The 23,032-nt window shown below is 38.6% G+C and overlaps 1 protein-coding gene across 1 annotated transcript in view; it reads left to right on the forward strand.

Moving 5' to 3' along the window:
* Nucleotides 1–17,264, forward strand: part of LOC131430766 (thyroid receptor-interacting protein 11) — an 81,985-nt gene extending 64,721 nt beyond the window's left edge. Inside the window, exons 3-7 of the mRNA XM_058595972.1 lie at nucleotides 3,270–5,872; nucleotides 9,794–9,957; nucleotides 10,018–10,221; nucleotides 16,232–16,501; nucleotides 16,564–17,264. Of these exons, the coding sequence (XP_058451955.1) occupies nucleotides 3,270–5,872; nucleotides 9,794–9,957; nucleotides 10,018–10,221; nucleotides 16,232–16,501; nucleotides 16,564–16,889 (3,567 nt within the window). The 3' untranslated portion in view covers nucleotides 16,890–17,264. The remainder of the gene's footprint in view (nucleotides 1–3,269; nucleotides 5,873–9,793; nucleotides 9,958–10,017; nucleotides 10,222–16,231; nucleotides 16,502–16,563) is intronic.
* The last annotated feature ends 5,768 nt before the right edge of the window (nucleotides 17,265–23,032 follow it).

Below are 23,032 nucleotides of genomic sequence, written 5' to 3' on the forward strand. Positions count from 1 at the left end.
CGCGCACTGAGTGCTGGAATTATGCAATAGCGAATTAAATGCTATAATCACATAAGCTTTGACAAACGATTTATCTGTGCGCGCTGATGAAGAATCGAGCAAAATCGCACTGGCATGCTGATGATGGGGACGCGATGTCGTTTGCTGTCATGTGATGTCACGCCCGCCCTCCGTCCCTCGTCGCACTTCTGTAATCGTTCTGAACGTCTGAATGGTGTGTCACCAAAGCTCCATTCATGCCATAAGAACTAGTCGGCACTGCACATACTGTGTGTGTATGCACCGCTATGGATGGTAACCTTCTCTCCCTCTTCGGATCGTGAATTTTGAAATCTGACGGCCAACCGAGCGACCATTCGCCAATACTAACCGAGGGCCTTTAATGCTTGACGTATTCGGATGATTACAGACTTGTGGACGCGAATTGAGTCATTTTGCTCTCGATTCTGACCTTCTAGCCTCATCTTCTGAACGGTCATTCAAACTAGTCTATCATTACCAGTACAAACGACGGCACAATCGAAAGCTCCCCAGCCTACTGTGACGGCAAAGGGGACAGAGCTAGTAGGAATTTTGTGAATGACCCTTGCATAGGAAACTTCCGTAGGTATGAAAACAGTTTATCATGCATCAAAGAAGCCCGGGATTTACGTGCTACCAAACGACGAATTATCGACTGACGTAACGAACTAATGACGGGTGAAGGTTAGGTTTGGCTGAATCAACGTGATCTGTTCTTACAGGAGTTACCTTTCGGGGACAGAACTGCTGTGCATTAGCAACTTAATGCTTTCGGACTAATTGTTACCTACACTGAATCACCATTATGGTCTGACTGTTGTTATCTGCTCAAACGACAACAAACATTTGCTTGGCGTGAATGGCTTTCCGCTGTTTGTCCAGTGAATGATAAAGCTGCAAGGAATGTTCATAAAGTGATGAGGAAACCGGAATAGGATGTGTCAGTGACCGAGCAGGAGAGGGAGTGTCTGCCGTTTTGAAACAATTTCGGTTGGGCATATCATCAACTTGGGATCAAGTAATGTATCAGTATGAAAGAATTGTAAATGAAAAAACGAAGAAAGAATGTGGAACTTGAGAACACAAACCATCTTTTATTGCCGTTTCGAATTGGAACCTGGTCCATCTTAATAAAAAAAGTTATGGAATTACAGGGTGATATGTGTTAAAAAATAAAAAAAAAAAATGTCACTAAATTTTTCTCAAAGTCTACTAAACCGATTTCCATTAACCTAGATCCGATTAGAGGTTCCTATATATGGTCTCATGTAAATTACCTGAATTTAATCCGAACCCCACTTCCGGTTCCGGAATTACAGAAGGATGTCTAAAAAATGAAAACTAATGTCAACTTTTATCGAAAATGGCTGCATTGCTATCCATCATTTTAGATTTAACAGACATGTTTTAAGAAACAATAGAAAATCCTGATTTATATCCAGATTTAACTTTTTCACCGTGCTTGTCTTTTGACGTGAATACGTCTTATTTTACTATAAAGTGCCCATTCAAAATCCGTTCTGTGGAAAAGTGGGTAGAACTTAATCGTGAATATCTTGAGTTGTACTAATCGCAAAAGCATGATTATTTCTCTAAGCCACCAGTAATATGATCAGCAATTCAAGATTAAATTTTCAACTGAAAAAAAACAAATAACTACAAAAAATTAAGTTTTCGCCAACTGTTGGAAACAATGAGCTCATCACGTTTTTCTATTAGCTTCTGAATACTGGATCTGGTTTCGGGAACTGAATTTTGGATTGGATTCGGGAACTCAATTCTAAAGCTTAATTTTTGAACTGAGTTCAGAACCTGGATTCTAGACCATCTGAATTCTGCACTTAAGGACTGATGCCAGTAGGTCGCGTATATCCACGTGGCTCGCTCTGCGTATTACATTTCTCTCCACGCTCTCTCGCATATGTGGCGCAAAATGACTCTCGATGAGCCGGGTGGCCAAGAAAGTTTTAATATTTTCGATTACAAGTTTGACTACATCATATAAAATCCAATAAAGCTACCGCTTGTTTGGCAGCCTTTCTGAGCCGATTTTATTTCTCTCTCATTTTTCTTTACGTTACCAGGAAACTGAAGCAGAAACAGTGGCGCTTGCTTAGAAATCGACTTACCTTCAACAAAAGAACATTTACTTCATTTTTATCGCGACAACCCCTATGTTTATATGCACTAATCGCATCTCAATTAAATTATCTCGACATTGTCAGGATGGATTTCTGATACATGCCTTTGAAGGCGAGATATTTATTGAAGTTGAAAGTTGCCGTTTTCAGCTATGTAATTCTTTTTCCAGAGAAAAGACTTTCCCGACCGCCAAAGTCAATGAATCATAGCCCAATCTAAACTAATTTTCTAAGAGATTGTCAGTTGGGTTTTTTGATATTCGTCACCGTTTCTGAGGAAATCAGATTTGAAGCGTGAAAATAGCCCTAAAACACACTGGCCTCAGTCCTTAATTTCAGGTTTAGAATCTAATTTCAAATGTTCAAGTTCAGATTTCAGTTCCAGAATACAGGTTTAAAATTAAGAACTATAACTCGAGAACTGAATTCTAATTCTGGATTCTGTAACTAGATTTTTGGAACAGATTTCTTGATTACATTTTGGAACTGAATTTAGTTCCATGAATTATGTTCGGACTTCGAATCCATAATTCTTATTCAGGAATATAACTTCAGAATTTTAGATCTGGATTCTGGAATTCCAGAATTCATTTCCAGAATTCGTGTTCCGAAATGCATGCTGGAGCTTAATCCGGAACTTACATTCTGGAACTAGATTTTGAAACTGAATTCAGTTATTTGATTCAGGTTCGGAAATAGGGTTCAGAAACCAGTTCTAGAATTATGTTCGGAACCTGGATTCTAAAACTGAGCACAGTTCCAGACTTCCAGAATTAAATTTATGAACTAAATTCTTGATCTGAATTCCGATCCTGTGCTTTGCAACTGAATTCTGAACCTGTCCAAGATTCTAATTTTAGATCTTGAATTCAGTTCCAGTTGCCTTTCGGAACAGATTCGAAAATCGTGTTTACTAAATTGTCGTCTGGCATCCTGGTGACATGTCCAGCTCACCAAGTGGCTGAACAAGTTTTACTGTGCATACGATTGAAGGTACTCCAAACAGTTTTTTTTTCTAATATTTGAATGATTCAAAATTTTGCCTACCGAAGAAAAGAAACAGTTTGTCTAATTCATCTAACCATTTCTTTTTCTCTCTACTTCCAGTCCGAACAACCGGGCTCATCGTCAACCGATGGTACTGGAGTTAGTAGCTCGGTTCTGAATGCTACCACCTCCCCGTCTGCTCTCGAGGACAGCTGGTTCTGGGATCCGGAGCAGAATGTGTCCTCCACGTCATCGTCGTCGAAGAAGGACGATGAGAACGATTCACCCCGATCCGGCACAGACTTGACCACAATTCCGTTGGAAGCACCGGCTTCCGAGGCGGAAATCATCGAACGGTTGCTCCGACAGCTCAACGAACGAAGCCAACAGCTGAAGAAGCAACAGCTGGAGAATGCACTGCTCGGTGAAAAGTTGACTCAGGTCAGTAACGAGAACCGAGAGCTGAACGAAAACATCGACGAGCTGGATCGGCAGCATGAGCTGGTGGTGGAGAACCTACTGGGGGTTAAGAAAGGCCTTCAGGAAAAATGTCTCCAGCTAGAGGAGGAACTACGTGTCAAGCAGGGAGAGGCCGCCGCAGCGAACGATTTGGACGAAGTGAGAGCGAAGTACGACAAACTGGAACAAAGCTACGTGAGCTCGTGTCAGGAAAACGTCCGGATGAAGGCCGAACTGGAAAGGCTTGTCGTGGAAAATATTGACACGGTAGCAGAGCTAGAGATTGAGATTGCAGAACTCAAGAAAAATGTACAGTCTTCGACAGATGCAGAACAACGACTCAATTCATTGACGGAATGCCGAGCCAGACTGGAAGAGCAGTTGACGGCCCTAACCGATGAAAATGAGCAAATTCGAGAAAAATTCGAAGAAGCGCAATCAACATCTGCTCAATATAATGAACTGAAAGCTAAATATGACAATCTAGTGGCAAATCAAAACGAAGTTCTACAGCAAGCGACAGATCAAGCCGAGGTTGCGAACCTTCAACGAAGGAACGATGAATTATCGTCGGAAGCAGAACGATGGAAAACCGACTGTGATCGGTTACAGGAAGATAATCTGGCACTTCAGAAAAGCGAAAAGCAACTACAAACGAAACTAAGCGAAACCGAAGAGCGAATTACACAATTGGAACAGCGGTTGTCAGCCGAATCACAAGTTGAACAATTGCAAAGAGAAGTTAGCGAACTACAGAACGAGTTGCGAAGTGTTATTATTGACAATTCTGTACAGTTGGATGCTAAGGAGAAGGAATGGCAGGAGAAGCTAAATTTCGTGAAAGCGGAGAACTCGCGTATTCAGCACAGCAAGGATACGCTGGAAGCAGACCTAATGCAGTATGAGAAAGAATGTTCCAATCTTATGAAAAACAACGAACTTTTGATATCCGAAATCGATAATCTAAAATGCAAAAAGTTGGAAACAATCAATGAAAATGCTGAAGACAGTGTTGTAATACTGGAAAAGCAGCTGGAGGATTGTAGCAAACTGAACAAGAGTCTAGAAGACGAGTATCAGGAGGTTATCAAAAAGCTGGAAGAAGTGTTGGAGGAACGAGAAGAGTTCGAATCAAAAGTGGAGTCACTCCAGAAGACCTTGGAAACAAAAACACAATCGATTAAAGATCTTCAGTTGAAAGTCGAAACATTGGAACAGGAAAAGTCCAATCTTGTGTTTGAGATTAATGAAGAGCAATCCAAACCTACGGCACAGGAAACCAACGAAGAAATCGAAGTTTACAAAACACAAATGGAAAGTCTTCAAGCTCAGTTGACGGCCATCAACGAGGATCACGCAAGTCTAGTGTTGAAACTACAGACGCAGCAACAAAATTCGGTCGAGAAATTAAAGAACTCGGAAGCTAAGATTTCAGAACTGGAAAGCACTTTGAAGGTAAACAAATCCGAAATCGACCAACTTCAAGACAAGTTGCAACAAAAAATGGAGGAACTGTCTAATTTGAAAGCCGCGAATGAATCGACTCGGGACAAAAATTTACAATTGCTACAGGATCGGTTGGAGGCTGAATCACAGAAGTCAACCGCTTTGGCCGTTGAAAAAGATGAGATTGGCAAACAACTCAACGAAATGCGTGGCGAGCTAGACAAATCACGAGCCGAATGTGAACAACTCACTCAGACCTACGCTGCCCAATCGGCAGAACAAAGCGCCCTGGTTGATTCGCTTACCCAACAGAAGGATAATCTGGTTCAACTGATTACCGTCAAACACAACGAAAATGTTCAATATCATGCGGAAATTCAACGGTTGAGCCAACTCTTGCAGACACAACTAACCGAAAAAACGGAACCCGACTTAGCACCACCCGTTGAATGTCAAACTTGTCCGGTTCTTCGCGAACAACTTTCCTCGCTAGAGGACAAAACCAAGAAGCTAGACGACTTCGAACGTATGACCGACCAGATTCAGTTTCTTCGTGAGAAATCGGAAATTCTTACCAACAATCTGCTGACGGAACAGAACAACCAGAAGTTGCTGCAGCAGGAGAAGCATGATCTGGTGGATCAGAAGAATGGACTGGCCAAAGATCTGGAACGGTTGCGGCACCATCTGCTGGAAATCGAGGAAGCCCACACGCAAGAGACCGTCGAGCTGCAGCAGCGGTACGATGACACCCGTGCGAAACTGCAAGCCCTCGAGGAAGACGTCAAGAAGTCCACCAATGCACTGACATCGGCGAGGTAAGTTTTGTGGCTTATTTCGTCTCGATAGTAGAGGATGGTTTTTTTATGAGGTATTTGATATTAAAAAAAACAGAAAACTTGTGAAAATTGATGAAATTTTTATTGGAATCGATAGAACGATCAATAAAATTTAATGTTTGAAGATGATTTCATGCAAATGTTGGTCGCTTTCAGTGCGTCAATCGTTGCTGTTTTTCCTTGTAGCCATGAGTCTTCACATAGCCCAACAAGAAATAGTCAAAATGCGTTAAATCATACTATCTAGACGGCTAATTGACGGGCCCAAAACATGAGATAAACTGTTCACCTAAGGCAGCTCTCAATTTGGTCATTGTTTCGCGTGCCGTGTAGGATGTGGCACCGTCTTGTTGAAAACACATGTCAGGCATGTCTAATTCTTCTATTTTGAGCAATAGCAATAGATAGCTGCATATATTCGAACGTTTACTTCTGTGGAAAATCATTTCGAGTCTGAAGAATCATCTGAAGACTATCCCAGAAAGTATGGACGCACCTTGATTTCGCTGTAAATAATTCACAAGTGTTAGATATTTAAATTTTATTCGATATACTGATAATATTAGACTACAACAACAGAATATTATTCTCAACATTTGCTACTTAGCCATTGTAGATTAGCTGGCGAACGTTCCTTATTAAATTCCGTACAGACTTCTTTGCGACAAGTTTTGACACTTTTTTTCAATCTTTTTCGAACTGTTGAATGGTTTCGGCTGCCGAGACATGTTTCATAAGATGTGCCTTCGTTTATGCCCAAAATTCCTCAATTGGTCGAAATTGTGGGCAATTTGGTGGATTCATGTATTTTGGGACGAAAGTGACATTTTTGGTAGTATACCATTCTACCGTTGATTTCGAGTAGTGGTAAGAAGCAAGATCTTGCCAGAAGACAACAGGATCCTTGTGGCTTCGAATCATGAGTAGAAGTCGTTTTTGTAAACATTCCTTGATGTATATTTCGCTGTTCATTGAATCAGTGGTGATGAAGGGTTTCGAAATTTTACCGCAGCTACAAATTGCTTGCCAGACCATAGCTTTCTTACAAAATTTTTCGACTTCAATCGATGTCTCGGACTGGTTTAACACTTGCCCCTCTCGCACCGTATAATATTGTGGTCCCGGCAAGGATTTGTAATCGAGTTTCACGTAGGTTTCGTCGTCCATGATTATGCAGTTCAAATTTCCAGCAAGAATCGTATTGTACAGCTTTCGAACCCTCGGCCTGATTGATGCTTTTTGTTTCGGACTACGTTTTGGTTGTTTCTGCTTCTTATAGGTTCGAAGATTCAAACGTTCTTTAGCACGAAGAACATTTAACTTCGATGTGCCCACTTTTTTGGCCGCATCCCGAACTGAAACCTCCTTCTTTTGCTCGAACGCCTTCAGTATACGTTTATCCAACTCAGGGTCAGCAGGACCGTTTTTTCGACCCGTTTTCGGTCTATCCTCAAAGGTGTTATCTTCACCGAACTTCCTGATTGCATTTTGCACGGCTTTTTCACTTACTCCTTCCATTTTTGCAATCTTTCTCAGTGACAGTCCGCGTCCTGTGCACCATTTGTACACAATTTTTCGACGTTGTTCTGCTAAAAGTCCACGCATTTCGATACAAACTAATGAAAACGAATAAACAACTGCACAAGTGGTTAAAGAAGAGTGTAAACAACAGGACGCAGCCATAAAAATTGACAGATGCTGAACCATTGCGAAATGGCAGCGGTTTTTGGTCTATACTTTCTGGGACAGTCTTTAGTAGCTTTGTTAGGAAAATTAAAAGATCTGCTGTACTTTGACTATATATTTTACAATTTTTGTTTAGATGTTATTTGTCATATGTATGTTAATTTGTGATTATTTATATTCTCGTATTGTTATTATTGTTATTCATATTTTTGTTTCAAAAGATTATGGTTTTTGCGCCCATTTGATTGGCTACTCAAATGGGCTTTTTCTCAACCTCGTCCATTTAGATTTTTATATCCGATGGACATAACAATGATAATAAAAAAAATAAATAAATCATCACACGGTAGCGCCCGCCATTCACAGTAACGTTCCGCCCATCTTCGCCTTTGAAGAAGTACGGCCCGACGATGCCACCGGCCCATAATCCACATCAAACATTGACTTTTTTTTTAGCTCTTGCAATGGTTCTGGCTGGCCTTCACTCCAGATGCGGCAATGTTGCTTGTTGACGTATCCATTCAACCAGAAATTAGCTTCGTCCCTGAACACAATTTTTCGATAAAAAAATGGATCTTCCTTCAACTTTACCAGCGCCCAAAGTCGATTCATGATCAAATTATAGACGAAACTGAACCAGTTTGACAATGACACAAGACTAAAACAGTGTTGCCAAAAAGATACCAACACAAAAAATCACCCTTTATTAGGATTGATTAAATTGAATTTTTTATTTAGTTGGTTTAGAGGTTTTGCATTTCATAATAAAATTCAAAATTTATTACAGAAGAGGCAGAAAACGTTAAGTAAGCAGTTATTGACGGCTACCTTCTACCCAAACAGTGCCATAAATAGTGTATTAGAAACGGAAAGACTTGCTTGGAATAAATCTTCCGGTTGTACGAAGATCAGTTCCGCCGCGTTGAAGTAAATGACTGAAGAAAACTTCCTGGTTGACACTCGACTATAATTCCAAAGGCTCAAACGATTTTGGTATTACCTTAAATTTCAACGGAAAACGTCGAATGTGGTTGAAGACGTCACCGATGAGGTGCGAAGGTTTGTGAAAAGTTCGCACTCGAATTCGAGTTGAATCCTTCTTTTCACACTGTTCCGCATAATTTTGCTAATTCAAATAACCTGTTATGTTTCAGCGGAATTGGTGCTACCAGAAGACTTAAAAATGGTTTTTTTATCCTGGCCCAGATTGACTTTCGATTGTCGTTGAGGGTCTGGAAGTTTTGAAAATAGTCGTAGGTTTCCAGTATTCAAAATATATGTGTGCCACAGGGTAATAAACTGGGCTCGTTGTTTTTTATACTTTTATTCAATACCGCAGCTGCGGTGCACTGGCAACCGGATATGAAATTATATTAGCTGACCATCTTAATCTTAATTGAGATCTGCCGTCAACTACGAACCAGCATGCTGACAGCCAACAGAAGTGTAACCGGGGCATTAGAGACAGGAGGGTAGTCTCATAATTGAAATTAGAAGTTCTGAAGTTATAAGGCTGAAGACAACAGGAATGAAAGTTTGGAGTTCATAAAAAGAGAACGCAATCGAAAAAAAGTTGGAGAGATGTTGAATACATACTAGAATTCGATTCTATGTTTGCGTCGCTTGCTTGGATCGAATCTCGTCCAACTCGCCAACTTCGAGTCACCTGAGTCTGATGAGTCGTCTGTCTTCTGTAACGTAATCTGTTTTATCGCTTATTTAGTCCCGGATTTAACCTTCAAGTAATCTCCCACGCGAACAATGGAGAGGCTGACAATGAAGACCATCATGCTGTTGAATCGATCAATGAGAGTTCGAATATTTTCAATTCCAAAATAGTATTTGTTTAACAATTCTTATTCGTTGGAATCCACCAAGATACTCGCCACAAAACAACAAAAAAAACTTATATGGAAGTACCAATTTTTTCCACAATTCTTGAAATATATTTTTTCGATTTATTATTCTAATCTATTTCTATGTTTTGACAACATCATGTAATAAAAGTAGGTTCGACGCAACTCGAATTGAGTTTATTACTTACTCATGCTAACGTATTCGTGATTACGAAATTTACCTACACTGAGAATCTGCTGCTCTACGGGGAACTGACTTGCAAATATCCCACAAAGATAAAACACAACCCGACCAGAGTTGACTCACTTGTGTTGCTGTGCTAATCTTTTATTTTCCTTATTTTTTTGCTCGTTACAGTATTCGCGCCAATCAGCACGCGGAAACACTACAGACACAGTATCAACTCTTGCAACAGCAACGCGATGAGCTGGTCGCCAAATTGAACTCTGCCGACGATCGGGATCAGAAGAATTTGGCATCCTTGACGAACCTGCAGTGTGCTCTGGAGCAGTTCCAGATAAGTAAGTAGTGTTTTTTTCGATTTTGTAAGAACCGAACCTGATCGTGTGTTTTTAAACCAGATAAAGATCGGGACATTGAACTAGCTACGGCCAGCATCCGTAAGGAACTGGAACAGTGCCACACACAGGAAGCCAATCTCAAAGCCGATATTCGACAACTGCAGCAACAGCTGGCAGATGCCAAAAATGGTCTACTGGCTGCAGCAAGGATTTCCGATCAACTGGAAATTGCTCAAGTAACCGTGGCAGGCCTGAAAAACGAGTGTAAGTATAATATTTTGAAATTTATCTGCTAGTGTTGCGACTATGGCTTGTGTTTGTACTAACAATTGACAATGGCATCTAATTTCTTCATGTTAGATTATTTTTAAGCCATTCTAGTTGCCAATTTATATTTATCTAACCATTTATATAGCTTAGCACGTTTTTCAAAAACTACCTTCGAATATGAAACCTTTTCCCAGCTAACCGCTTGCTTTGCATGCACGACGTTATCTTTGTTCCTTATTGAATCAATTCTCAAAGTACTATGCTTATCATTTATTATCAATACCTTTTATCATCCTCCGACGGTGGTGTGTTTGTAAACTGTAAAAATTAAAGTACCCTAACAAAAGAACCTACGCGGCTAGGACAAAGTGATAATTGTTTTCATTGAGGAGCGTGAAAGTGCAGCACCGTCCCGGAAGGTGACGGCGGTTCTATGCTACTAACAACCATCATTAACCAGAGTTACAATCTTCAGCACGGATCAAATCAAGCACGTTACACATTTATGCACCTACGGGCTAACAATCACGCCATCACCATGACCACCACCACCACCAACAACAACAACAACTACAAACATCGGATTCGATTCGGCTGAAAGGTCAATATCAGCTGGTAATTCTGGGCTATACAAAACATTCCCGGAATTCCAACTGATATCCACTTTTTAGTCGAGATGGTCAAAATTTCATCATCGGTTCCACCTTTCGAACGGGGGTAGAAGGCGAGTGGTATAATCAAACAGCACTTAAAATATAATGGCAATCAATCAATTGAATCAATGAAAAAAAAATATGTGTGAACAAGTGAAACCAGAGAGACATTTTTGGAAGTAGATGCTTGTGTGTGGTTTTCTTGTATTTATTTATATATTTTTTCGTTCTTGTATTTCGGTTTAATAATGATTTACGCACATCAGTCATTTCATCATTTCACTTCGTACTAGGTATATGATAACCATTACGGCGCACAACCGGTAGAGGTAATTGGACGGGGAGCAAATATTAGTACAAGTGCCATTACACATTCACACCTACGCACGCGCGTGTTTCACCCCATTTTTCGAATATTCGGTTGTGCTTTCGGCAACGGGTATGAAATATCGTTGCTTACTCAAGTGAAACCGGAAAGGGCGGCTGCTTTTGGGGAAGTATTGCAACGACAAACAGCGAAACAAAACACTCAAATTACCAATCGCCGGATTCCGTCAACACCGTTTAGTTTAAACTGTTAAAAATATGCTTACGAAAAAAAAATGTCGCTACCACCGCTACGCCTTTCACGGTTATTTGCCCGGCAATTAACAAGTTTCAATGTGATTGACAATCTTGACACTCATGTGTTTGTTGTAAAACCGTGCCAGCAGATCATAGCATACTCCGTTTTTTCATTCGTATTGTTCATTTTTGTCGAACCACGCTAAGGGCATATTCAGGAGTGTTCTAGTTCTAGATGCATAATTTATGTCAGTTTTAAAATTTAAATCTAGAAATTATAACAAAATAAACTGGCAGCCTCAGCAGCGTTTTATCTGTGTTTCAAATATAGAAAAAATAGAACGGCAATGTATACCAGTTTTAAATTTGACAGTAGAACTGGTCGAATAAATAAAACTAAAACGGATTGCTGGGGATACGTTTGTTTCAGTTTCATTTACATTATAGACCACCCATGTGAATCTTGCAGCTGCTGAATTTGCTCTAAGAGCAAATTCAGCAACTGGAAGTTTTATATGGGCTAAGAGCAAATTCAGCAGCTAGAAGTTCTATATGAAAGATCTATAATAGAACAGAAACTGGAACTAACGTATCACTAGCAAGCCGTTCTAGTTTTATTTATTCGACCAGTTCTTCTGTCAAATTCAAAACTGGTCTACGATGCCGTTCTAATTTTTGTATATTTGAAACACGAGTAAAACACTGCTGCAGCTGCCAGCTTTTCTTGTTATAAAATTCTGATTTAAATTTTGTAACTGACATAAATTATGCATCTAGAACTAGAACACTACTGAATATGCCCTAACTAAAACTAGAGCAAATGTGTCTCCAGCAAACCGTTTTAGTTTTATTTATTCGAACAGTTCTACTGTCAAATTTAAAACTGGTAAGCGCTGCCGTTTTATTTTTTTGTATTTTTGAATCACCAGTTTTTTTTTTGTATAAGTTTCAGATTTTAATTTTAAAACTGACATAAATTATGCATCTAGAACTGGAACACTCCTGAACATGCCCTGAGAATCTATTTGGATTGATATTTATTTCGTTTGCAATGGTTGTAATCTGTGTGCACAAGTCTAAAAACAAAGTTGACAAATAACTTCGACCTGTCATAGCTCAGTTGTTACTTGTTCAATTTCGATAAATTCTACATCCTCGAATTTCGTGAAGTTAGTAGGAATTCAAGTATATCATTATTGACGATCGGTTGCGAAGAATCAATGAAAAAGTGATTTTTCCCTTCGAAGTTTTTTTTTTCAACTCAAAATATGCCCTATCTGCATTCATGCGGCACCAACATCGTGAATAGAATATTGTGAGCTTCAACTTTACCACGTCATAATTTCGGCTAGACAACTATATTTTTCGTTTGTTTCAGTTTTTGGATGCAGTACCTTTCCAATGGAGAATAAATTTTGAAAATCGGTTGACTAACAACAAAGTTATGGCGCGGTAAAGCTGAAGCTCTCAGTATTCTATTTGCGAAAGGAAAGAAAATAGAAAAGCAGATATGGCATATTCTGCGCGTGGAACAAACCTGGAATGGGAAAATAAAATTTTCATTGGTTTTTCTTGACCAATTCTTCCTTTGCTACAAAACGTTTGACTCAATCTACGAACTTTATGAATTTCGAGGGTGTAAAATTTATTGAAATTCGTTGAGAAACAGCTGAGCTAAGACATCTCGAAGTTACCGTTCCAACATTTTTTTAGGCTTGGTACTTGGAGTGTACCAAAATGGACGGATTAAATGAGACCAGAGTTGCAATTTGTCAGTCACGTCGAATTACCTTGACGGACTGACCAAAATCATTGTTAACGGTATTCTGTACTGCGAAAAACACTTTCAAATGAGATACTCGATAATTCTACGACCAAGTAAAAGTATACTCAGTCAAATATAGGCGACTCGTTTTGTTTTCTCTCTTATTCTACTATTTCCTGTGGAAATAAACAGGCGGGAGACATAATCGGATGACGTGAATACCAATAAAATTAATGGTTGAGTCAAAGATAAACTCAAGATAGAGTGGTCTGCGATTTCTTATGAATCATTCGAACAGGACCCCTCGATGAGATCGATTCACTGTCAGTTTCAGCCTTTCGAAGCAAAATAACAAGCGTCTGATCGCTAGATGCGTCGTAACTATGACAATGATTGTTTATGTTTGAAATAATACCAAATTACAGTATGAACGATATTGAGCAATTTTGCTTCATATCCAGTGATTCATACAATAAGAAAGTCAAAATTACTCATTGGAAAACACTGGTAGCGTGGATTTCTCTGGTTTTCAATGAAGAATACCAAAAATTACTTAGAACCATTGCTTAGAATTTATTCACTTTGTTGTGGCCTCATCCCTCGAAGCATTAACGTCAGTTGAGGCAAGAAATCATTATGAGCTGAATGTAAATATATGTTAGCTTTCTTACAACTTAGGGTATTGTTTCCATGGCATTTTGTCGGAACTAGTCGACGCTTATTAACGAAGAGTAAATAAAATTACATTTTTACTGCACCAACTGGTTCACGATAACTGACTCAACATTTTTCAATGGATCGAATTCTGAAACTCATTTTTTATGCTAGATTCTGAACTTGAAATCGGGAACTGAAATCTGAAACTGAATTCTAGAACTTGATTGCTGAACTGATTACTGAACCGTTCTGGAACTGGACTCGAGACATAGATTCTTGTTCGGTACTGAGTTCTAATTCTGAATCCTAGCACTGAATGTTGGACCTGGATTATGATCTTCAGCTGAATTTATTTCAAGATTTCCGATCCAGGATTCAATTTTTCAAATTTGGATCCAAAATTCAAATCCAGGAGTTTAGTTAGAAAATCTTCAAAGTGTGGTTCCTGAATTCACATAATAATCATATGACGTGAATACGAACCAAATGAATGGTTCAGTTTCTTTGATGTAAAAGAAACTGAATTCTGGTACTGATTTTTTGAGCCGACTTTTAGGCTGTGAACCATTTCGTGGTTAACTTTAACTTTTGGTTGAAATCTGACACTCGAGTGGTTATTTTGATGTTGTCAAAAATAACCCTGCTCGAAAGCATGGTTACTTTTGACAGATCGATGGTTATTTTCCGACAATGAAAATAATCATATAAAGAAAATTCTAATATTAATTCTTCAGTCAAAATTATTCCCAGTGTAAAATAAACCCAAATAACTTTCCATCCGACAAACTTTGAAATGGGCGGCTGGTTTATTTAAATTTAACTACTCGACACAAAATAACCACGCAAGTGTCAGATTGTAACCAACAGTTGAAATTAACCGCGAAATGGTTCACAGCCTTAGAACTGTATTCTGGACCTGAATCCTGAAGCTCAATTTTTATGATAGATTCCGGAACTGGATTTTGAACTTGAAACCGGGAACTGAATTCTAGAACTGGATAGTTGATAATTGAAAAAAAAGTAAACAAAGAGAAACTGTCACTTCACCCAGAGTCCTTTTCTAATATTTGACTAGATTTCAATCTAAATGAGCTGATGAGCTGATACATCGAATCGATTCACTTTGGTGAAGTGATCAGTTCATGGCTGCTCACCAATATGAGCTGTTTCGCATACCTCTAGACTCGTAACCATGGTATTTGCAATGTTTATCGACGGTCATCCACGGGGGGTCGATACATGTTCACTATTGCTAAGTTTTTTGACAGTGTTTATGGGGAACTTTGTAATCATGAATCTCGCACCGGTGTAACGGAAACTGTTAGCATGCTTCTCCGAAGGGTCGTTGAATTAGACTGCAACTACAATCAAGAATTATCTTATTCAACAAAATCTCAACATGAGGGAAAATCAAATAACTTCAGCTTAAACTTAAACTGAATAACAATTATGTGTATGGAAGCAGATACTAACCCTTACTATAGAAATTTGGCAGCAGGAACCGTAAGTATTGTGTTTGGTGTGATCAAGATAGAAACCACGAAGCGTAGAAAAGCAGAACCATACAAAGCCGCACGTTCCCAGGGTAATCTCAAATTGTAACAGTGGGTTTTCTTTCCCGTAAACCGCCCGTCCCGGCCAGCGGCGGCTAGTCCGGTGTGAGCTGGACGGATGTGGTTTCATCTACTATACCCACGTTACAGATTGGGGTTTCCCCGGGTCGGGCCGTAGTCATCGTCGTGTCCGTGTGCTATGATGTTATAATTTATTTTAGTTTTTATTTGAATCGTAGACGTGCTTTTCAATGTGTGCAGTTTATTGTTTTTGCATCGTACTGGATGTTAGTTCGAGTTTTTCTTCTATTGTTATTCGAGTGATGTGTTGTTTATTATTCCCTTAATGTTATTATTCAATTCATTTCGCTAGTGATTTTTTTTTGACTGAGATTGAAAAGCCGCAGCATGCAAGTGAAAGGTAATCATCAAGTGATGAGAAAGTGCCACGCGAACAACTGGAATGTGGAATCCTGCTCAACGGATTGAGTATTACATCAGGTACTGGTGTCGAGATATTCGAGACGGAAACGATTTCTTTCCTGCAGTAAACTTACCAGTACTTATGTTATGCTCTCTCTGAGGGCAGTGCATGCGACCAACCGTGTTTAATATGAAGTATTTGCATCCACTCTTGAAACCAAATTCTAACTGGCCTGTTAAAAAAGACAATGTTTGTGCATATTAGCATGAAACGAAACCGTAAGATAAAATTTATCCTTTACGCATCAAATTCGATAAGTTTAAATTTACCAAAAGTATACAATCAGACAAAATTCTAACCGTTCTGTTTCGCAACATCTTCATTCTAGTGGTGGAAAGCAACGAAAAGTATCATGTTCTTGAGAGGCGCCTGCAGGCCACGGAAGCCAGCCAAGCTGACAAGGTGGAGAAGACTCTGGTGAAGAACTTGATCATCGGTTATGTGGTGGCACCCAACCAAAACGACAAGTTTCAAATATTGAAGCTGATATCGGCAGTGCTCACAATGGATCAAGCCGAGTGCATTAAGATTGGTCTGAATCGAAGCGGTGGCAGTTGGTTTAACAACATACTTGGAAGTGGTGGAACACCCGGAACTAGTAAGCTAGTGTTTTTTAGCTGTAAATATGTTTTAATTGTTAAACTACGCCTTGTGTTTCAGCTCAAAACTATAACAAAGAAAGCCTCACGGAAGCCTTCGTTAAGTTTCTGGAAAAAGAATCCGCTCCCAGGTCGACCAGTACCACCAGTTCTGGTTTGCTCAATGTGATGAGTCACGAACATCCGCCGCAGTCCACGGTGTTATCGAGAACGACTACACCTACTCAACAGCAACAAACTGCAGATAAAAACCAGAACCCAATTCCAGCTACGCCAGCTGCTGTGCAACCAATTTTGTTAGGCGAATCATCTCTGCTGCAACAGACGACCTTCCAGCCGGCACGGAGTTCGAGTTCCATACTGAAGGACATTCTTAGCGATTCCTGATTCGAGGTGTAGTTTGTCGAAACGTGGAAAGTATTAGGGCAGGTTCCAAATGCTCTAAAAGAGTTTTAATGTTTTTGAATGCCAGCCGCATCGGTTGTATATAGATTATTTCAATATATATATTTTTTCAGACATGATTTAGACTGTTTTTTTCGTCGCAGTTACTGTATGACTATCTTTGTTGATACATTTTATATTTTTGTGCAATTGTATTGTGAATGAACAGCATTCAAAATAGCAGTATAGCTGACATACTGAGTAGATACTACGGGACGGTAAAAGCAACCTAACAGATCCAAGTTGTGAATTACCACTCTCCAGTAAGTTTATAAATCAGTCATTTAATATGTGTATTATAAAGAATTAATGTTAAAACAGTGTTTGTCGACGAAAACAATCCGAATTTCCGTGTGGAAAATTGAATCAAATAACTCCAAAACACAGTCGTGTAATTTTGCGTTAGTTTAACCACAGATAACAGATATACAGGCTCGAATAACCATTTTCAAAATCCTGTGTAAATTTCAAATTTGCTATACGTTGGAAACACTACTGCCACCTACTCGACTATTCGCCGCGATCTTTCAAAACGTTCCACTACATTCTGGAACGATAACAAAATCCTCCTGTCTGTTACATAAATATTTGAGCTGTAACAATTTTAACACTTATCACACAATTTTCCTAAGTGTTAGAGACAAATTTATTTCCATGTCGCATAAATTACACGAGAATTCGATCGGAATAAAACAATAATAAATATGTCATTTTATCCAACAGCAAAACAAAAATCTAACGTGAAGTGAATGTTGCACCCAAAATTGTGGCTCATGTGAAAGCGGCACCCAAATCGTGGTGACACTTCGTGGCGATCGTGATGACATCTGCAAGTGTTCGCCACGCTGATTGAGCAAATTCTACACACAGTTCATATGTGAGCCTGTATATCTGTTATCTGTGGTTTAACCACAATTTCATTTATTATTTTTCAATGCTCATTTATTATTTCATTGTAAATTTTAATGTGTGTCATAATAAGCCAAGCCATACGATTGTTCTGAAAACTCACGAACCACCTGCGAAGTATGTTGATGCAGAAGGACAACTTCTGAATTGATCCGCGAACTACAGTACAGAACGAGTGTAATAAAAAGGGCCGATATTGAATTTGATAGTGAGAACGAGATTTCAGTGATGCAGTATGAACCTCAACCGGCGCGTATAAAGCATCAGGCTCGTGTTTAGCGCAATTTTATTGGGTTGCTTTCTGAAATGTGTTCACACATATACCAGAATTGCTTAGTTGATAGAGAATCCTCACGATAAAGAAAAGGTGTATATTCGTATATCATTATTTCGATTGTTTGAGAAACATTTCCTTTTATGTTCCAAGTTTACTCTTTGAAGTTTTTTTTAGAATAAGTCTCATGAATTTCTTCGATGATACACAATTTTGAGTTTAGGTGATACAAACAAGTTCTAGGGAGAGAGGATTACTTTAAACCCAGTCTGTTTAAGTTTTACAAAAGTTTAGGAAGGATTGTGTGAGAATAGGTAAGATTTGGAGTAAAATTCTCACTAGTAGAAGTTGCACATTATTAAAAATTGCCACTCGTTTGGTGCGAATGGTGCTCAAAGAAAACTGCGAAGTACAATCGAAACCTATTTTTTATGCCGTTTTGTTATATTTTTGAAGATAGGAGGTCATAATTCGTTTTGATAGCTCTTTGGTAAATATTTGGTTCTGAAAAGAGCCGTTGCTCGAAAATTCTTCGATAGTTAACCAACTTTAAACGCGTTTTTTTCGAATGTCGAAAATGGTATTTGAAGTAAATCCATCAAATATCAAAGATTAATTGTTCACACACAAGTTTTATTTGGATGATGACACATGTACAAAGAGGTGATTTAAATCAATTTTCGATCATATACCATTCCATACCATTGTTTATATGTGTGCGTATGTATGTATGTAACATTTTCTGCACTCACTTTTATCGGAGATGGCCAAACCGGTTTTCATGAACTTAGAGCTACAAAGCTCCTGAATTTTATTTCGATCCGAGTTTTCGATTCCGAAATTGCAGGGCGATTAGTGAAAAAAATCCTATTTCAAATTACTTCCTCACTTTTCTCAGAGATGGCATGGCCAATTTTAACAATTTAAAAGTAAGGTCTCATAGTCCCAAATAAAACTCCCAAATTTCATCCGAATCTGACACCCATGTTCAGGGATTATAGGGTAAAATATGTTAAAAAATTTATACCGTCACTACAGAAAACGTAAAACAATTTCTAATCTGGCCTTGAAACTACTCCAATCGGTAGCTAGCGCGTAAATTGAGACCTTGGTGTATTATCAGTAGACAATCAAACAAATTGATTTCGGATATCCTGGCTCCCAATTTCCGATTCCGGAAGCACCGGAAAAAGTGGTTATATATTCCAAATAAGATCTCAGTCACTTTTTCCGATTCCTTTACTATCCACGAATAAGAACTGTGGATCAAGACTTCCATGTTTTTTCATTGCTCGCAGTTGACTGGATTCGTCAATCAATTCTGCTTAGTTCACATTGCCCTTCAGGCTTGGGTTATGATTGTTGCCTATGCAAAGGCGTTTAGTGATTGAAATATATAACCAATCAATACATTGATGAAATATTTCCATCACATGCCAATCCGGTGTAAAAATCATAAGATCTTTGTTTTGGAAAAAATTATTTCAATATAAAAATATTGAAATCGTTCAGAGTGAAACTTCGATGAAAATTAGTTTATTTCTTGCGATCCGCAGTCAACAGACATTGAAGTTCGGTATCCTTGAAATCGCAACATTAAAGAATTGCTGAACATCAAAGGCTTTTATAAATAACCGACACTTTTAACGTTTCCTCCACGTGACCTATATTGATATCAAATAGAATAATTCAGAATTTGTCAAAAGTACTACAACGAATATGAATTCTGGAAACCGTTTTTTTTTTATTTAGCGTAAAATAGGTGGTATGACATGTATGTCCCAAGCTCTGGTTTATTATCTTTTTTCACCATATTAGATATAGAATAACGGCTTTACGCTTGCATTCGATGGCATTGACTGGCGGCGCCAATCATGTGGATAATTACAGTTAGGTTGACGGTTACCTCACTTGCTAGACTGGTTTGAGAAAAATCGCCGATAATCGGTTCGCAATCAAGGACCTATGACGAAATAAATCGATAAGTATATCACAGAAATCCCATAGGCGTTCGATCGGTGCCAATTGTACCGTTTCTCTTAGTCAATGTTACTAAGCGAAAAAACAAGTACTACTTTAGTTCGGCATTAATACTAAATGTTCAACGGAACAAGTCTATAATCGGAAACATAGGCTTAGTGATGAGGGTGAAGGAATATTGTTTGGAAATGTCGGCCAGTAATAACGCAAATACGCAATATTTTGTGGAGAAACACATGACCAAAATGTCATACTTTAATGAAGGCCCTGGAGACAAACGATTTTTGTTTTGTGGCTTAGTTGAATTTACCCTTTTGATACAACGTTGAAAAAAAAAAGAATATTATGTTTCTAGACTTCAGTATATCTATCACTTGAAGTTATTATCACTGCTCATCATTCCACACATTTATTTTGTAGTTTTACGTTTCTACATTCCGTTGTAAAATTGGACCTATCTTGAATATTCCTCGCACGAAAGTTCTTAACTTACAGGACCATTGCTCACTGCATTCTTTCAGCTTGTGAATGAAACATTTGACAACTGGCTTGTAAGACCGATTCTTTAAGCTCTGAGCCGAACCTAAGCCCGGATTAGAAACACAATTAGGATTATTTTTGTGCGAATTAGAAAACGCATCTTACCCATCAAGTCAGCAAAAAAATCTGTTTCATCGATCGACGTTTCGATACTGAACTCTTTTGCCTCTTGTCCAATATCGCTTCGGAAGGTGTTATTCGAAGAGCGTCAATCGACACGAGTGGTACGAAATACCGAAAGTCCGTACAGTTGTGACACGTAACTTTGAGAAGATAATACATACATCGGACTGAAAACCGAAGCTAGACGTATCGGACTGACTATAAATGCGTCGAAAACAAAATTTATGAGAGGAAGAGGATCAGAAATAACCGATATTTCACAAGAATTATGCAAATTTTTACCGGACGATCAGTTTTATGTCAGTTTTCATTACAGAATTCTGTAAATGGACATACAATTCATCGGAATATTCGCGGAGTACGGCAAAAATCATACTGTCCGCATGGTAAAATTATCTTCCAAAAACAGAACTTCTGTACATACTGATTGTCGTGAAAACTAACTGTAAAACTGTTATTAAAATGTTCAGTAAGTGTCTTTATTAACCAAACGAAAAAAATATTGAAGGGTTCTTCGAATGGATTGAGGTACAGGTGCACAAGTTTACAAAACATTGAAACTAGCATTTTGTTTACTTATAGGCAAGAGAAAAAATCGTATCACTTGTCCACTTGCTGCCAACACATATCGTTAGAGGATAATTTCTAATGGACTCGACGGATTGTGCAGTGTTTTGGAAAACGCTCATAATTCCGGTCAGCAGGGACATTTTTTTCCTTCTGTGAAAAAAAAAACAAATCTGAAAAACCTAATCGTAAATTGGAAATTTTGTGTTGTTTTTTGAAACCCGAAAATCCACACACTTAAAATTTATTGCTGAATCTCGGCGAAATAATTGCCGAGATTTGCACAGCCGAGGGATCGGTAACCGTCTCGGCAAAATGTATAATTACTGAGAATTTCGGCAATCCTCGGTATCCGTCAATTATTGTCGAACTTGTCAGCAGCAATTTTGCTGTTAGTTCGGCAAAAGCGATTTGAATCGAATCATGGATTACCGAGTCATCAGTAATCGAGTGTAGAAAGGATTTTACTTGATTATTGCATGAAAAACTTATCACTAAAGCCAAGTTTAGGGAATGAGTGTATTTTATTAATGCTCACTATAATTTTAAAAAATCAAATCCCGAAAAGAAATATCATAGATTTAAACATTTGTTTCTAGTGGTCGCCCTACCTTTGTTGTTGTTTACAGACAAGTTCAGCAACATATCATGCGAAACTTCGACAATAGAATGCGTATTACCGAGGTATCAGAACTTTACAATAACGAGTTTTAGCAATGAGCATGTGGATTACTGAACAATCAGTGAAATTTCGTCTTGCCGATCTAATTCGGCAATTCATTATGCCGAGCTCGAGAATCGATTTTAAGTGTGCATTCAAGTCCAGCATCTTAATCAAAAGAAAACAAACAAAAAATTACCAAACCATTCGTTAGCTCCATTTGGTTTACAGTTTACGGTAGTTGTTTGATAATTAAGGAATAACCGAACGATCGGTAATCAATTCAATTACCGAACGTTCAGCCCTTAAAAGTTCGGTAAAAAGTTAACGAATTCTGTGTGTTGTGGCGTTTCCGCTTGATACCGACTTGTGACGTTTTCGCTCGCTTCCGGTGAAACTCTCAACGAGTGAGTATCCGTACTTTGGCGACTCGACGTTGTCACACATCGAGGTTTTCGTTTGTAGTCCAGTGAAAAGACTGTCCACTGGACTATTGCCGAAACTAAACTGGCAATATAGCCTAAGTTGCTGTGTCATAAATCGGCGTCATCTCAAGTGAGGTGCCGCTAACCAGAAGGAAGAAGACGAAGACCGTTTATTTTTCGCAAAATTTATATTAATTGAGTTTGCTAGTTCTTTCGTTATTGAGAAACTATCCAGGGTCAATTCCACATTTCAGAATAGAAAACACCATATGGCTTTCAAACATTTGAAACTAATTTCCGGGGCAGCGATCAACGTATGCCCAAGTCATTTACGATTTCCTAACTTCTCTCATATCTGCTTAGCGGTCTATGTTGAATTATTGAGTGGTTTATCGGCTCGAAGACGAAACGTAAAGTAAATAAGGTTTTATATGAGGAATTTAAACATAAAACGGAAAGCAGATTGCAAAAAAGCAACCCGCGTTTCTCGACGGAAACTTCTATTGAAGAAATTTATTAGTAAACGACAGAATTTCTAGTGAACCAAATAACGACTAACAGAATAAGAATAATCATGAACCATGCCTAATTAAGCCCAACCAGAGCC

The sequence above is a fragment of the Malaya genurostris genome, chromosome 1 (assembly GCF_030247185.1).
Source record: "Malaya genurostris strain Urasoe2022 chromosome 1, Malgen_1.1, whole genome shotgun sequence".
Classification (NCBI taxonomy): Eukaryota; Metazoa; Arthropoda; class Insecta; order Diptera; family Culicidae; genus Malaya; species Malaya genurostris.